We start from the raw sequence: 15,902 nt of genomic DNA on the forward strand, positions 1-15,902 counted from the left end.
GGGGTCACGGGACTGAGCGGTTTATGCCTGAGGTGTCTATACTGTTGCAGCTGTTTTTTCATTTGAGCTGGAGCTCCACGTGACAACAGCCAAAACACAACAGCTGCCGATGCGGATCAATTATCTACGTAGTAGTTGCCCAAGCTATCATTCACCCTTCCAATTGACCTCGCGAGCGGCCATATTGCGCTCTTGTCCCCGGTCGATACGGCGCTGAGATATCGCGGTCGAATGCGATACTAAAGGACAATCAAAAGCTACGCGCTCCGCTTTGTTCACATTTTTTGAGCTTTTGATTTTCGACCTGTCTCCGCTGCCCTGCGCGACCTCATCACCCACCGACATCGCAATTCACAATTGAGCGTGCTTTCCCCAGCAACTATCGATCATGTCGCTCTTCGGAGGCCAGCAGTCCGGGCAAGGCCTCAGCCTGTTCTCTAATACCGCCAAATCGAGCCCCTTTGGCGGTGGCACAACGACAAGCCCGTTCGGCAATACGAATACAAACACGGGGACGCAGCAGCAGAACACAGGGGGTGGGATCTTTGGGTCAACGAACACGGCGTCGCAGCCTCAGCAATCCGGTACCGGACTTTTCGGGCAAACACAGCAGCAGCCGCAGCAGCCGCAGCAGCAGCAGTCGGGCACTGGGTTGTTTGGAGGACCGCTGGGGAGTGGACAGGGGCCGCAAAAGCCCGCGGGGGGCTTGTTTGGTGGTACTTTGGGCGGACAGCAGCAGCAGCAGCAGCCCCAGCAGCAATCGAGCATTTTTGGCGGAGGACTCGGTCAGACACAGCAGCAGCAGCAGCAACCACAGCAACAGCAGAGTATATTCGGTGGTGGGTCCTTACTTGGTGGTGGCCAGCAGCAGCAGGCACAACAGCAGCAGCCGCAGCTCGGACAGTCAACGCAGCCTCAGGGATCGAGCCTGTGGTCTCCGGGGCGCGCAGTGACGGGCGTACACCGAACAGTCCCGATGCAGATGACCATTGTCAAGGATAAATGGGATCATACCAACCATGCCTCTCCGTTCCGGACGTACCTCTACAACAGCGTCGGCGAGGAGAATGCGCCATTCTACCAACCGGGACCGCAAGACGACGAGACAGAGTGGGAGGACGCACTTCGGCAACGACCAGGCTCAGGCTACGTCCCGGTCCTGGTTCGCGGGTTCTGGGAACTCGGCAAGCGCGCGCAGCGCCAAAAGGACTTCTTAACCATGATGCAGACCCGACTACACGAGATCAACAACTCCCTAACAGACCTGCTCTCCCGCCACGACCTGAAGATCTCCGTCAAGATCGCCGATTGCCGCCGCAAACACCTCGTCCTGAGCAAGCGGTGCCTCGCGCTCGCCGCTAAGACGCAGGTTCTCCGGAACAGAGGGTACGCGATGGACGATGCAGAGGAGGAGTTGAAGAAGAAGCTCGCGCAGCTGGAGCGGTCGGTCTTTGACCCTTCGCTTAACGGTCGCGGCGAGGAGATCTGGGCTCGGATGCTTGCTATTCGAGAACACTCGAAGCGGTTACAGTCGGAGCTGGAGCGGGCGGGGACTGACGCATCTGCGCAGTCAGAAGATGAGTTGGATGAGAATACGATGAAGATAGCTAAGAAGGTACCGTCTCCCATCCCTTTCTTCCTCTCTCTAATCCTCTTGGGATATCTCTAACATCTCTACTACAGATCCTGGACGACTACCACGCTCAGATCCAACACCTGCAAAAGGAAATGGAGAATGTGAAACGCGACTTTGAGGATGCCACGAGTTCGCTGAACTAAACTAAACGACCACGTCTCCTCGTCTATCTCCCTCCCTTCGCCCTGTTCTTCGCTTTCATTCTGTCCTCTGCTTTGGTTACGACTATGCTATTCGGAGCAAGGAGTTCATGTCAATGCTATCTGTGATTCTATCGGGGAATATTATCATATTACTAGAAAAGCAAATCGAATACCAATGTACAATAGTAATACATGATCCTAGACTGCCAATCCCAAACACAAATATTACTGGAAATGTAAGTGCGCCGGAAATGGAATGCTCAGTTCAGTGTCGTGTCCGTCAATCACCACGTTCTCGTCTCGCCCGTCACGTCACGTCGAATGGTGTGGATGTTTACAGGAACTTGCGGACGAAGTCGATGGCGAAGGGAGCTTAGAACAGCAACAGTTAATTGCCCAATCTGTCTAGAGGGATATGACATGGACATACAAAGGTAGAGAAGGACTCCGCTAGTGACGGCCATGCGGACGGTCTGGTTGGCCTGGGCCTCGCCAGCCTGTAAGATATAAAGTCAGTATCACTTCTTAAGCATTATGCGATTCGACCCTATCAAAACGAGGCATGGATGTGAGGCTGGTATGTACCTTGATCTCTTCCTTAGAGGGTTCGGGGCCTATAGGTGACGCGAGTTAGCGGACGTGTCGTGGCATAATGGGGCGGGCAATAAAATCATACCTGGAGCAAACATTTTGAAGTATGTGTGATATGGACGTTAAATAAAAGAAATGGGATAGAATAGCTGATGTAGATGTTACTGATTATTGACGAGAAGACCGCAGCTCAAGTGAACGAAAAGTCAAGTTGGCCCAATTCTGCCGCGGATCACCGCCCGGCTTCCCGATAGCGGTTCTGATCCTGGGCAACTGCGCAGCTCTTTCATTATCCTGCCATTGCTGTTTCTCGTCTAGAAAAGCCTCATTCGAACCTCACCTTCTTCATCTTGTATTTTCTGACTACATTGAATTCTTCTTCAACCGTTTTGTCTTCTTGTTACGTGCAGTGGTATAAATTGGAGGCTGGTCCTGATCCACTCGTCTTGACAGACGCGCCAAATCTCTCTCCTTTCTTCCTTTCGTCTCTACATAACCCAACCAACACAATCGATCAAATTAGCATCCATCATGTCTGAAAGCCCAGAGTTAAAACCCACGGCGACAACGCCTTCCATCGAGCCCGAGGCCGAACCCGAACAAAACGCAGAGACCGCGCAGCCGCCAACTCCAGGCGCTGACGCAAGCGCAGGCGACGACGACAATGACGACGACCCCAAGCCAGCCGAAGACAATGACAACGACAACGGGGACGCAGAAGAGGGCGGATTAAACGAGGCGGATGTCGGCTCAGACGACGAATCGATTCTCTCCGAAGTAGACGAGGCGCAGTTCGAAGACTTTGATGCCGAGAATCTAGATATCGAGGACCGTCCACAGCTAGATATCGACGAGGAGAACCTGAAGCTTATTGGGCGGCATAAGAGGAAGAGGACGGGGGATGAGGAGGGGTCTACGAGGAGGAAGAAAGAGGGAAGGCGCAAGAAGAGTCGCCGGTATGCGGAGGAGGAAGGGGGGAGTGAGGCTGCGGAGAAAAGGAGGAAGCCTAAGAGGGCAGAGGCTGAGGAGGATGATGAGACTCTTGATCCTGCGACGCGTATGTTTGAATCTCGATGATGGATATTTGGGGAAGTGCTAATTTTGCATATATGCAGGCCGACGGAAAGCCCTCGACCGTGCTATGGACGAGGCGGTGAAGAAGCCGACAAAGAGGAGGGCTAGGAAGCAGGATGGAATTGTATGTTTTGGATTTGAGGTCTTAGATGGGATGCAGTGGCTAATCTGAACAGGATCTGGAGCAAATGGCGGATGCTGAGATTGAGGATATGCGCAAGCGCATGACCCACGCGGCGCAAATGGATGCCATTAACCGACGTGAAGGCCAACCGGCCATGCATAAGCTCAAGATGCTTCCTGAAGTTGTGTCGCTTCTCAACCGCAACCAATACGTTAACAGCTTGGTCGACCCGGAAATCAACCTGTTGGAGGCTGTCAAGTTCTTCCTCGAACCGCTCGACGACGGATCTCTCCCGGCTTACAACATCCAGCGCGATTTGATGACTGCACTGGGAAAGCTTCCGATTAACAAGGAGACGTTGATTGCCAGTGGCATCGGCAAAGTCGTGGTGTTTTACACGCGGAGCAAGCGTCCAGAACCAGGTATCAAGCGTATGGCCGAGCGGCTACTCGCTGAATGGACGCGCCCGATTCTCCAGCGCAGCGACGACTACTCCAAGCGAGTGTACCAGGAAGCCGAATTCGATCCTACGTATGTTACCTCCATCCCATCGGCGAATATATATCTGACTAGTATAGCAAAATCACCGCGCGTGTCAAGTCGGTCCAAGAAAATACTGCAGAGGCCCGCGCTCGCGAACTCTTGCCTCCCCGTCTGGCGAACCGTGCGCGTGCTGAAATTTCACATACCAGCTACACCGTCGTTCCAAGACCGACGATGGTGCAGGAAAGCAAGTTCGCGCGACCGCTGGGAGCGAGTGGTGAAGATCGATTCCGGAAAATGCGGGCTCGGCAGATCGCTGCGTCCAAGGGTACGCGGCGGTAGAAACCTCCGAAGTTTTGCCTCTAATGCTTGTAATTTCTTAGCTTTACTTTGTATCTCCACGGATCGGGCGCTCGGCACGGCAATCAGTTTCAATTTAGTGTTCTAGGGCCATAAATAGCAAAAACGAGAACAATCCAATGAATAATCCATGACTTTTTATTAGGTAGGCGGCGGCGGCTGGATAGAACGGCAGCGGAAGAGGATCGGTGGTACGACTGCAGCGAACAGAGCCCGAGTTTCCACCGGCAGATCCCGCAACCAGCAGTTCAACGTCACCGGGCTTTGCTCCAGATCCGACATCTCCCTTCTCGCGTCATCTGCCCGTCAAACCTTTCCTGCTTTCTTTTCTTTTTCTATAAAAGTTTCCAATTGCTCAGTCTCTGATCCTATATCGACTTTTACAGCTCCGCACATACCTCTATATCGAATTTTGTACATACACACCTCAAAAGTCACTATGAAGCTCCTCACCAAGGAAGAAGAAGATGCCCACTACAGGCACGTTCGCCACCAACAAACAACCAACTTACACCTCCATAACATCCAACTAACTCTTCTCTAGCCAAGTCCTCAAGGGCGGTACAATCGGCACAGTCCTCGGCCTAGTCGGCGGCTACGCCGGTGTCCTCGCCGCCTCCCGCCGCTTCCACACAGTCCGCGACCTCACAATCCCCATGAAAGCCTTCCTCGTCACATCCAGCGGAACATTCGTCGGCATCATCGGCGCGGACCGCTCCTCGCGCAGCTTCGAAGCAGCCCGCAATCAATCGCGACAATGGTACGAGAACCGCGAGGAGCAGATGCGCGCGCAGGAACTGCAGGGGATGACGTTCGCCGATCGCGCGATGGCCTGGGCGCGTCGGGAGCGCTATACAATCGTCGGCACGACGTGGCTTGCGTCGATGGTGGGCAGTTTTGCGCTTGTTGGGCGTAACCCATATCTATCGGGTCAGCAGAAGCTCGTGCAGGCTCGTGTTTATGCGCAGGGTCTTACGCTTGCTGTTTTGATTGCTAGTGCGGCGTTTGAGATCTCTGAGCAGAGGCGCGTGCGGAGGGAGTTGGAGAAGAAGAGTGAGGGGGCTGCGGCGGGGGCGACCGCTGCTGGTGCTGCGGCGCAGTCGAAGGTTCAGGAGAGTAAAGGTGAGGAAGGGGATCTTTGGAAAGAGATGGTTGCTGCTGAGGAGGAGCGGCTGAAGAAGAAGCACCTCCCTGTTTACGAGCAGCATCAGCAGGCTGTTGCCAAGGCGGAGTCGAAGACTGAGGGTAGTTCTGGCTCGCCTGTGCAGAAAGCTGAGGCGGAGAGTGTGCCGAGTGAGCAGAAGCAGGAGCAGAAGGACGAGGAGAAGAAGCAAAACTGATTTCGGTCGATTTGTTCTGTTCATTTGTCCACTTCCTGTTTGGGGTTGGGTTATAAAAGGATAGATCGATGTTGATTGATTGATTCATGTATAGCATTTTTGTTTCGCGTGGTTGGGCGGGTTTCTCGTACCACGCTTTCTATTTTATTTTATGCTCATGCCTTGTACTATCACACTCCCTTCTCTTTTTTCAATGACTACTTTCACTGTCTAGATGGCGTTCTTACCTTCATGCTTTTTCTATTGGATGATCTCACTAGACTTGGATCTTATACAATGTGTCTTGGTTCTATAGAGTCGTTTCTCTCCTCAATTTGATCAATATAGGTACCTTGCCCTAAGATATATACGGTATATACCACCCAGTAACGAAAGCCAAATCAAAGCTTCGCCCTCCCCTCAAACCCAGCAACGTAACTCGACCTCTTAATCTCCGGCTTCTCAGCCAGCAACCCCCCAATGGCCTTGAAGAATGTCTTAAACGCCGCCGTAGACGCATGCTCCTTCAAATTCTGGGCATCGGTATATCTTCCCAATCATAGGTTAGCAAATAAGAGGGTACTCGAGAAACAGAAAAGGGCCTGCCTTAAATGGGGTAGGTCGCTTCAAGCTTGCGCAGTCATCAAAAAGAGTAAATATATGTATGCGAGGCTCACTCACTTCTCAACAAGAACAAACTCCTCCGCACCTTCAGGCTGCAGCGCAAAGTAGGTCTGGGTCTTGGGCTCGTTCTCCTGAATCCATTTTGAGAGGGTGTCGAATGCTGAGGCGATCTGGTTATGGTTAGTGCTGTTGCAGTGGACAATTAATGGCTGTAGCAGACCTCGTTGAACTTGCCCGGTTTCGGGACGAGCTTGACGACGTTGTAGATCTCTTTGGGGGGCATGGTGGGTTATGGTCTGTACTCGAGTAGGATATGTTTGTTGAAATGGAATGTGTCAAGATTGGGAGGGTAATATGCAGCCTTGTCAATTTAAGTAGTTCGGTTGTTACGGAGCCAGGTGGAGGCGAGGAGATGCCGAGGATGTAGAATAAACACCAAAATATATATCGGACAGCCCAGTGAGTCGCAATGAATCTTGAAAACAAATTGTCTTGGCTACCTTGGGCCCATCACAAGTCTTACCAAGCATGGCTGCGCTGACGTTCGAGATCGGTAGTATACTCTAAGTAAAATTCCTGGTTTTTGGAAGCCTTCCTGTATTCCACTCCGCATTCTTCAGGTGCCGACGACTCAGCCCACCGAAAGTGCCTTACGCAAGAATGTTACCGTACATCCCCTGCTAGGATCCTTCCTCACACAGGGTCCGTTTATTGTTCCACAAAAATGTGAGGTAGATAAAAATTACTGCCATACTCCGTCGAGTGGACAAGTTCTAGACCTCTGTATCACGTGCCTGCAGGCGGTGCTAAGCGGTGACGTCATGTCTGCTCACGTGGATTGGACGGGGCCTTCCTTCCTGGTACCTTGCTCTGGTCTGGAAGCAACAAACACATTTGTCAAGCGGCAGGCTCATCGCCAAGATGAAGAAGACACTGCTGCTAGTATTCGTGCATGGGTTCAAGGTGCGTCAGCTTCTTCTCTTTCTTAGAGGCTTAGGGCGCACCTCGGCGAGGCTCGAATCTTCCCCGCATGTAGACCGCAATCTGCATGTCAAAAATCGCATCCCAAGGACCAGTGCTGACAGATGCCTCTGCGAATATAGGGCGGCGACGATACGTTTGGTGATTTCCCACAACGCCTGCAGACCATCCTTAGCCGCAAGCTCCCTAATATAAGCGTGGTGACGCTCGTCTATCCCAAGTATGAAACCCGAGGAAATTTGCAGGAAACAGTGAATGTGTTTCGAGAATGGTACGTGCTGGCGTTCTGTGCCTTTACTCAACATGCGTGACTTATGCTGATATAAACCAGGCTACAGAATCAGGTCATAGATTTGGAAGTCGCCAACGGAACAGCCTCACCCACCGTTGATCCCTCCGTGCACGTGTACTTGGTTGGACATTCGATGGGTGGAATTGTCGCTGCAGACACCCTCTTGCTTCTAGCTTCTGAACAGCCGATACCGCCCAGAATGACGCCGCAGTCATCGCATCACGAACACGACGAAGGCTCGGAGGACGGCACAGCCGCAAGCAGCACGAATATATCGGAATCCGGCTCGTTCATGTTCCCTCATATCCAGGGCGTATTTGCCTTTGATACCCCATACCTTGGAATCGCTCCTGGCGTGGTCTCGTACGGTGCAGAGGGCCATTATAAGAATATCACGTCCACATACAATGCGTTCTCAGAGGTAGCTGGTCTGTTTGGATACGGAGGAAATAACGCTTCCAACCAGAAATCGCCGACGCCGTCAATTGATGTGAAGGGGTCGCTCCCTGCTGCCTCAGATGCCGATGCTGCAGCGACACCATCCTGGCAGCGATGGGGACGTTATGCTATGTTTGCGGGTGCTGCGGGTGCTGTCGCTGCGGGAGGAGCGGCGGCCATGTACTCTCAACGGCAGCGTTTGACCGATAGCTGGGATTGGGTCTCGTCACATCTCACATTTGTGGGCTGTCTAACACGAAGGGCAGACCTTGACCAACGCATCTCCCAACTATCACAAGTGCGCAAGGACCGAGGAGTCAAAAGCGTGAATTTCTACACATGTCTGGGAAAGGCTGCCTCATCCTTGGTGGAGAACAACGTCAACCAAACAGGAAATAGTCCAACGCAATCGTTCAGTTCCAGAATCATCCGCTCAAAGGACCGTACTTTCTGCACGCTCCCGGATAATTCGAAAGAGGCACACCCAGATAAGCCAATCCGCTTGGGACCGGGTCCTGGACTGGAGTGGGTCAAAGCCGTGAATGATAGAGCCACCGATGAAATTAAGGCCCATACCTGCATGTTCCTCCCGAAACAGAATCCGGCCTTTTCTGAGCTGATTAACGTTGCATGCACGGCAATGGTCAGGTCTGTCGACAGGGGGTGGTACAGTACCGCTCGAGGACAGGCAGTGCATGGGAACCACGATGCGGGCGATGACACAAACATGCCGCGGCCCGAGCAGGACCGAACCCACAATCGAGCCAAAAGCGGGACCTTTGATGGCAATGACGGGGATGAAGACGTTGTTGTTATTTGATTGATCCTTATTGGACAGTCGGACATGACCGGCTCACTTATCAATCGTCAGGCCATGGCCAAGTCCCGGTCGAGTTGGATGTGGATCTTGCTTGCTTGTCAAAGAATTCTTCAGACACGCATCATCGCGCGTTAGTTCCCAGCTTACTGGTGCCCAGCCCGACTAACTCCATTGGTCGTTCACCCACTGCATCCATGCTGGAGTTGAAGCACGAAGAACAGTACGAATTGCCAAATATCACTATTTACGAAGCAGAGTCGCAGCGACAGCTACCATAAGCCTTACGCAAACCGACTCGACTCTCGAGCCAGTTACGCAGGAGCCTAAAGGCCCCGTGCGCAACTATCGACACACCAACGCAGACCAAACCCCGCGGGCAGGGTCCTATTTCCCGTCTCTCCAGACTATTTTATAGTCTAGTCCCTAGCGACAATCCTACCCGTACTTCATCGTTCAACGGAAGACTCAGCCGGCTCGTGCACAGCCCTCTTTACATATTAGCCCTCAGAACAGGATATAGCAATATGCAAGAGTCATGTCAAGCAAGTCTCGAACGGCAGAGTCAGTCTGTCTGTCCATCCTCGGTAATAACCCGCCGTGTGTCGAGTCAGTCTCGCAACCCGAAGACAAATTTCGTCGTTCCTTCAGTGCCAGCCAAGAATGGAGCGTTCCTGATCCTGCCGGATCCTTGCCGACGCGTATCTATCTAGTTTAGGGCTTGCAACGTTACCGTTGCACATTACCGTCAAGACGGATATTCAATCTTTGAGCCCTCGAGACCAGGACTATGACCAAGCCTGGACTCCATGGAACGCGGTTTGACACCCGCCTCAAAGGTTGAACGGGTAAACCCTCGTTGAGACCTGGTCCTTCTCTTGTTCCTTCTGCTTTTGGAAATAATGGTCGGGGGTCTTCGCAATGAGAATGAGATAGCGTTAGCTGTCTTGCTCAGCTGTGCGTGCCACATCGAGGTCCCGCCGTTGGAGTTGAAGTTGAACCCTCAATGGCCTTGCTATGCTAGTTGCTTGGCTGTCACTTAAATTTTCTTGATATCAAGACGGATGACGTGTCAGTCCGTTAGTACCCATGTACTCTGTGCGTGTCTCATATCGACCTCCAACTCGTTGGGTTGAAGTGTGGCTATCCCCAGGTAGTTCCAGGTAGATCCAATCCTCACTTCAGGAAAATTCACTATGAGTGAGTGACCCCAGTCGTTCCTCGCCTTGACAGGGCCGGTCCTGGAAACATGTGCGCCACCAAATCCAGGCATATGCAAGGCATGAGCATGGCAGCAATCAATTGATACAGGAGATAAAAAACAAGAACAAACAGGCAGAATGACTGAAGCGCACAGATTGGTCCATGGAGAGAAGAGGAAGGAACTGGAAATTCACGCGAAGTCAAATCGGTATCACTATCGCTGCTGTTATCTCATCGCTATAAACACAAAAAATAATAAGTATAGTGCTGGTGAGCTAGTTCGCTAGTAAATGCGGAATAGGATCCAATCATTAATATATCCATTCCATTTCATTCCAAACAAATCAAATCAAATAAAACCAACGCTTGCTCTGGCTTTCAGTAGAAACTCGTAATCGTAAATAAACGAATCCGTATAGGACCCTGAGTGCCGCTTGGCGAAATAAATGCAAGTATAGATAGAGCAAATGCAGAACAAGATCCATGATTAATAACCGTGACCATTGTACGCAGACGCGCGATGATGATACATGCTCCCCGCATACTCGGAATTTGTATCCTGGTAGACTGTATTCCGGCGGTCATCGTCGGGAAGCAGTTCTTTGACTTCCCAGTTGTTGGGCTTGATGCCGACGGAGAATTCGAGGTCTTCTTTTGTGATGTAGTCCCAGAACTAGACAAAATAGGGTTAGTTAGTTTGAGTCGGTGCAAGATGTGGGAGTGAGTAGCTATGGCATTGGGCGTGGACATACCTTGTAAACCATCATCACAGCCAGGAGGTTACAGAAGGTCGCAAAGAACAGTCCATCTAGGTAATGCTGGACGTTATCGCAGATTGTATCCCCAAACGCATACATGATCACTTGCCCGGCAATGAAGATAAGCAAGCCGAAAGCGATGTGGCCGAGCGGCCATCGGTCTTCGAGGGTGTTGAGCACCAGGAGAAGCGACATGATGAGGTACACGGCAATACAGATTGCATTGATGATGTACAAGACGACGAAGAGGGCAACGGTGCTTGTGGGCCCCAATCCGCCCCACGATTTGAATGTTAGGATCGAGACCAGGAAGGACACAGCGAACATGACCGTCGACGTTAACCGGAGGAGCCAGACTGAGAGCGCCGTCCCATCTTCGTAGAGCTGGAACCCGACGAACCCGTTAACGAGCAGGCTTGTGCATAGTGCGGAGGCAAGACCGTTCTGGACGGCGACGAACCAGGGAAAGGGCCCGCTTCGGGGCGGAACCACGCCCGCGTCAATGACCAGCGAACAAACAGTAAGGGCCATGTAGATGTAGAAGAAGGTGATGATCTCTTTTCGGCCTGGAGTAGGTGGTGAGGGAATGCCGATTAGTGGGGCTGCCTTTTCCGCGCGTGGAGATGGCATGTGGAATGTGGAAATGGATGAGGTGTGGTTCCGGGGAAGATATCAAAGTCAAAATTAGAGGGAAAAAAATAAAACTTACCCACAGCGGTAAACTTGGACCGGACATGCAGGATCATGATCACCGTCATGAGCAGGGCAATGATGTGAATGAAGGAAGCACCGCCTTCGAAAATGATAGTATTGGCCAGCTCGACGTTTCGCGCATAGCAGTTGGGGATGATGCCTGTGTCGCCTGATATGGGGGATGGCGGGCCGACCAACGAGCAAAGAGGCAGCGCTGCCTTTTTGCAGATCTCATCGAAGTCACCGAAGCCCATGATGGCGATGAGTTGGTCTGTGTCTTGTTCGTACTTTTGACTGCTTCGCAGGATCGAATCCGTCGCAACGTTGCAGGTGAGGCGGTCTTGGGATAGGGGCTCCGCTCCAGTCGTAGCGAGGGTTTTGGGAGCAGTGCCGAATAGTGGCCAACGCACGCTGGAAACGACAGACGACGGAGAGATGAGATGAAAGAAAGAGCGATTGAGGAATCAAACCCCAGAAGAAAGATTTGCCCCGACGAGGCTGGAGGAGGGAGCCGGGGGTCTGCAGTTGCGGCTTTGAGTGTCTGAGACAACATCACGAGACGCGCTAGTGTCAGATCGAGGCTAGTCCTCTCTGGGCCTGGGCGTGGCTGGGGCTGCGGCTGGGCGAGGCGGGCTGGTGTCTTGCCTGATTGGACCTAGCGCAGTCATCGGCCTGGAGCCTGAACTAGACATGCTAACCGCATTGGGGACCTTGTTTACCGCGCCGCTCTTGTCAGTGGGCAGAGACTTGCTCTTTTCCACCTCTTCTACCTTCGCCATGACTGCGAGTCTGCGACCGATGGATGTCGATATAGACAGTCGAGTATTCCGACATAGACCCAGGCGTCGGAAGCGAGCATCGGAATCGGAAACGTCTCTTCTCGATCCTCATGCAGAATCTGGTGGATATGCCCTAGGCGAGTCTGACGCAATCCAGATCCTGCCTCCAGATTAAGCAGCGAACATTCTTCCTTCCAGAATTCCCCACTGCTTCTTCCAAGCGAGCCTTCCTGGCATCCGGCTGTTCAATGCTCTGTCGCAGGATTGTGGTCTGACAAATCGGATTCGAAACTATTCGAGGAAACCCTGACCAGTGATCTCCATTGTGCAGGGCTTCGATATCGCCCTGCTGCACCGGCCATATTCGTGCTATTCTTGAATCTTGATACGCCCGCAATGAGCACCCATGTAGCCAGTCGTCGTCGTAGACTGCACAAGGTTCAAAAACTTCGGCCGGACAAGCACTGTCCGGAATTGACGCACTGATCTATTCCGGGCGTGGTGCCATCACTGGCTTTGAACGAGTGGGCACTACTGGCTGTCTCAAATATACTCTGGGCATGGGATCCTAGCCGATCCTCGGAAGATCTCGCGGGACGAGAATTGGCAGGGTCTGAAATATCGTAGATGCCGGAGGGAAATCGTCAAGTCTTGGTACCTATCTGTCGACGGAATGCATTGCATTACGCCTTTCCTACTACCCGCCGGCCGAATAGTCTTCGGACAACTACAGCGTGCGGTTGATAATGTGAACAAATAATGCAATAGACCCTGCATTATATAAAATCTTCTCCCCTCGCGAATTTGCACGTTAAGCTAACCGCAGGCAGAGGGGTTCAATATATTCGGTAGCCAATGGATGGCTTTCCATACTCGACAGGTGTATGTGGCTTTCCAGTTTGAACCGCCGCTGTTCCCACTTCTCAGGTAACTGCCAGAACTTCAAATCCAGAAGTCCCTGGATCCCACCGGTGCGTTTTTCTAGGCCAAGACAAGGCCAGGAAGCCCTAGCTTAAGGTTTCGTGAGCTGACGGTGGGGGCTGCAGGCACTGCCGGCTGGAGCTCCAGTTTTCCCACAGATTAACCGTTCGCTCCTGCAGCATCATAGGCCGCTGATTCCTTAATAAAGCTTCCCTGCGAATAATCGGTTCCACGCTAAATGACAACTGCCGAAACCTGTCTCCATCCAACGAACCTCAGCAAGTTTTTCCCAGCGTGATAAGCAGGCGTCTTGTCATTCGTACTCCGGGCCGCCTGCATGAAGATCCCAGTTAGCGCCACGTGCCGGGGAAGGCTTGAAGCGTCAACGGCTTTCCAGGACAGCGTCGATCTCCCATTTTACCGATCAAGCCGAAACTGACGATGCTATAACAAGCGGGTCCGCCCTGAGACTAGGATAGTCCCACTCTGCAACTCCTTCAGACCTTCACAGCCCGCAGCCGCGGTATAGCTTCGGAACGGTGACGGTGAAGTCTCGGGACCTGAAACTACTCGTTCCATAACGCTGGTATCTGCGTCTGGTGGAGCGTCCAATTTTCGGTGGCAGCGAGTGCAGCCTGCTGGTTGGTTGAATGCGCTGCCGGCTTGTCTTCTCCATCAATCCCTGATATTTAATCTTTATTCCGACAAGTACGATTGCGATAAATAGAATAATAACAAAGCAGCTCGAATAATAATACAGGGCCAATCAGAAAAGCCTTTTATTTATTCTTTCTTCTCCCCTGTCGAGTAACCCTGCCTGCACCTGGCTTGTGACGGGCCCTCATCCTTGACAATGGCAGTGACAAGTTGGACCACCTAGCTCTTCACCATGATCGAGTATATATAATTATTCTCTCTGTACACTCTGAGCTCCAGTCTCATCCCTCTTCAACGTCCTGAACCTTCCAAAATTGCCTCCAAATATACGAAACATTTTCTACGAATCGAACAAAGCAAAATCGCCATCAAGCCATACATACTGCATACAATCGACATCCCGACCAATCGCTCCTCCGTCAATATCTCAACATGTGCAATCACTTCAAAAATTACTACATCTACAGCACCTGCAGCAATCCCAGCTCGCATGTTATCCGCACATCGATGGATGAGCCCAGAGAGCCACGTTGCTCGCAATCTCCACACGACCGGTTCATTGTTGTCGTCGGGAAGTGTTTACTCTGCAATCGCCACTGATCCACACCGCAAGCCTTCCGAAGCCCTATGAGGCTTCTCTGTATAGAAGAAGAGTATACGACTGTCACATTACTACAACCTTTGCGCGACAACGTTCCGACAACATTTTTCGGGAGTGAGATTTGGCATGATTTCGCTATGATACCTGTGTGTTTTATTATTTGAATTAGACGGGTGTTTGCATGGCGATTGGGACTTGACTGGGACTGGGACTGGGACAAAGGGAGTTGGGGCTTGACGTTGCGACTTGTCTAGACGGATCTGAAATCGGGAGTCTTCTTTTGTACCATAACTCAACCTGACTTCTTTTTCTGAACGAATTGGCATGCGATATCTACTCCATAGTCTAGACCATCACATGCGGGCCTAGCAGAATCAGGAGATGCTCCAGCTTGAGCTTATGCGCCTTGACCCTCGTTGCTTCCGGCTCTCCATCTGCAGCCTCGATATTTAAAACGTCTGCCAAGGCCCTACTGGCTAATGACTCTAGTCTTATTGCTCCGAGATGAGGTCGAGAGTCTGTGCTTCTTCCTTGTCGACTGGGATCGCGACCGGCAACTGCCATCCCCCTCTACCCTCTCCGATGCCCTCTCATGCTCTCCCTCCCTGGCTCGAGTCGCGGCCTCTTCGATCTCCCCCGGCGGTCCTTGACCCCTTGTCCCACGCCTCTGACCAGTTGGAGTTTGTCGTCGTGCCTCCTTCCCTTTCCTCGGCGAGAGGCCACCGACTCTGCTGGCATTCGCGCTTCATCACGGAACACACCCAGCCACCGGCGCCCTTTTCCCGTCGAGACCTTGAGAGAAGCCAGCCATGCCATGCCATGCCTTGTGAGTGAGTCTGAGCACAGCGCGCGCCCGCCCAAACTAGGATAATCGCGAGTGGGATGAACTCGCACGATCCACTACCACTGCCGACGTCGCGGAATTGCCATTTCTGCGGCGAGCACGCTTCCACTACCTACCTACCTTACGTATCTATCCAGGTTGCATTGTTTATTACACACTGCACAAGTCGGCGCGTTGATTTAAATTGCGGAGAGTGCTTGAAAACAAAGAGACCCCCTCCGTGCACGAATCACGGCATTTCAGAAGCTGCTAAGAAGAATCCCTCCAGGTCACAGGAGCTTTAAGAGTAGGGTATGCGCCAAGTTGCATCTCAACGCCTCGATGACTCGCGACAGCCAATCCTGTTCTCGGGCCAATCGCTGCTGCGGCATTGCATGGCGCTAGGCTTCCAAGCAGATACAGTTGCGTCTTCATACATATACTACTTCACCGCTGTACGGATGCCTCGTCTTGATTCTCTTCATTGAATGCTGGAGCTCCGGCCGATGGAGAAGAGACGTGAGGCGCACAGAGCTGTGGTAGCCGCCGTTTGCGCCGATGATCTCTCTTTTTTTTTTTTTTTTT

The 15,902-nt window shown here is 52.1% G+C and overlaps 7 protein-coding genes across 7 annotated transcripts; 4 read left to right on the forward strand and 3 right to left on the reverse strand.

Annotated features, from left to right (window-relative positions):
• The first annotated feature begins 43 nt into the window (after positions 1-43).
• On the forward strand, positions 44-1,905 carry BDV17DRAFT_249864 (putative nucleoporin). Its single transcript, XM_073756269.1, has 2 exons — positions 44-1,615; positions 1,684-1,905. The coding sequence occupies exons 1-2, from the start codon at positions 389-391 to the stop codon at positions 1,777-1,779; spliced, it is 1,323 nt and encodes a 440-aa protein (XP_073621490.1). The 5' UTR covers positions 44-388; the 3' UTR covers positions 1,780-1,905.
• On the reverse strand, positions 1,906-2,651 carry BDV17DRAFT_249866 (uncharacterized protein). Its single transcript, XM_073756270.1, has 3 exons — positions 2,456-2,651; positions 2,365-2,393; positions 1,906-2,276 (listed from the first exon to the last, which is right to left on the reverse strand). The coding sequence occupies exons 1-3, from the start codon at positions 2,466-2,468 to the stop codon at positions 2,064-2,066; spliced, it is 255 nt and encodes an 84-aa protein (XP_073621491.1). The 5' UTR covers positions 2,469-2,651; the 3' UTR covers positions 1,906-2,063.
• Positions 2,652-2,672: 21 nt separating this feature from the next.
• On the forward strand, positions 2,673-4,544 carry BDV17DRAFT_11941 (transcription factor SPN1). The gene is made up of 4 exons (XM_073753992.1): positions 2,673-3,427; positions 3,486-3,568; positions 3,621-4,099; positions 4,147-4,544. The coding sequence occupies exons 1-4, from the start codon at positions 2,902-2,904 to the stop codon at positions 4,391-4,393; spliced, it is 1,335 nt and encodes a 444-aa protein (XP_073621492.1). The 5' UTR covers positions 2,673-2,901; the 3' UTR covers positions 4,394-4,544.
• Positions 4,502-5,981, forward strand: BDV17DRAFT_11952 (HIG1 domain-containing protein). Its single transcript, XM_073753993.1, has 3 exons — positions 4,502-4,556; positions 4,798-4,891; positions 4,956-5,981. Exons 2-3 carry the CDS (start codon positions 4,851-4,853, stop codon positions 5,749-5,751), a joined length of 837 nt encoding a protein of 278 aa, XP_073621493.1. The 5' UTR covers positions 4,502-4,556; positions 4,798-4,850; the 3' UTR covers positions 5,752-5,981.
• A 150-nt stretch (positions 5,982-6,131) lies between these two features.
• Positions 6,132-6,637, reverse strand: BDV17DRAFT_286345 (putative quinol monooxygenase; the record flags this gene model as incomplete). Its single annotated transcript, XM_073760885.1, has 3 exons — positions 6,132-6,279; positions 6,412-6,524; positions 6,575-6,637. The coding sequence occupies 3 exons, from the start codon at positions 6,635-6,637 to the stop codon at positions 6,132-6,134; spliced, it is 324 nt and encodes a 107-aa protein (XP_073621494.1).
• Positions 6,638-6,869: 232 nt separating this feature from the next.
• On the forward strand, positions 6,870-9,147 carry BDV17DRAFT_12027 (esterase/lipase family protein). Its single transcript, XM_073753998.1, has 3 exons — positions 6,870-7,317; positions 7,458-7,606; positions 7,667-9,147. Exons 1-3 carry the CDS (start codon positions 7,276-7,278, stop codon positions 8,883-8,885), a joined length of 1,410 nt encoding a protein of 469 aa, XP_073621495.1. The 5' UTR covers positions 6,870-7,275; the 3' UTR covers positions 8,886-9,147.
• A 1,065-nt stretch (positions 9,148-10,212) lies between these two features.
• Positions 10,213-12,099, reverse strand: BDV17DRAFT_12054 (chitin synthase export chaperone). Its single transcript, XM_073754003.1, has 3 exons — positions 11,553-12,099; positions 10,838-11,409; positions 10,213-10,758 (listed from the first exon to the last, which is right to left on the reverse strand). The coding sequence occupies exons 1-3, from the start codon at positions 11,788-11,790 to the stop codon at positions 10,573-10,575; spliced, it is 996 nt and encodes a 331-aa protein (XP_073621496.1). The 5' UTR covers positions 11,791-12,099; the 3' UTR covers positions 10,213-10,572.
• Positions 12,100-15,902: the final 3,803 nt, after the last annotated feature.

This window comes from Aspergillus undulatus (genome assembly GCF_047715775.1).
Source record: "Aspergillus undulatus strain CBS 261.88 unplaced genomic scaffold BDV17scaffold_1, whole genome shotgun sequence".
Classification (NCBI taxonomy): domain Eukaryota; kingdom Fungi; phylum Ascomycota; class Eurotiomycetes; order Eurotiales; family Aspergillaceae; genus Aspergillus; species Aspergillus undulatus.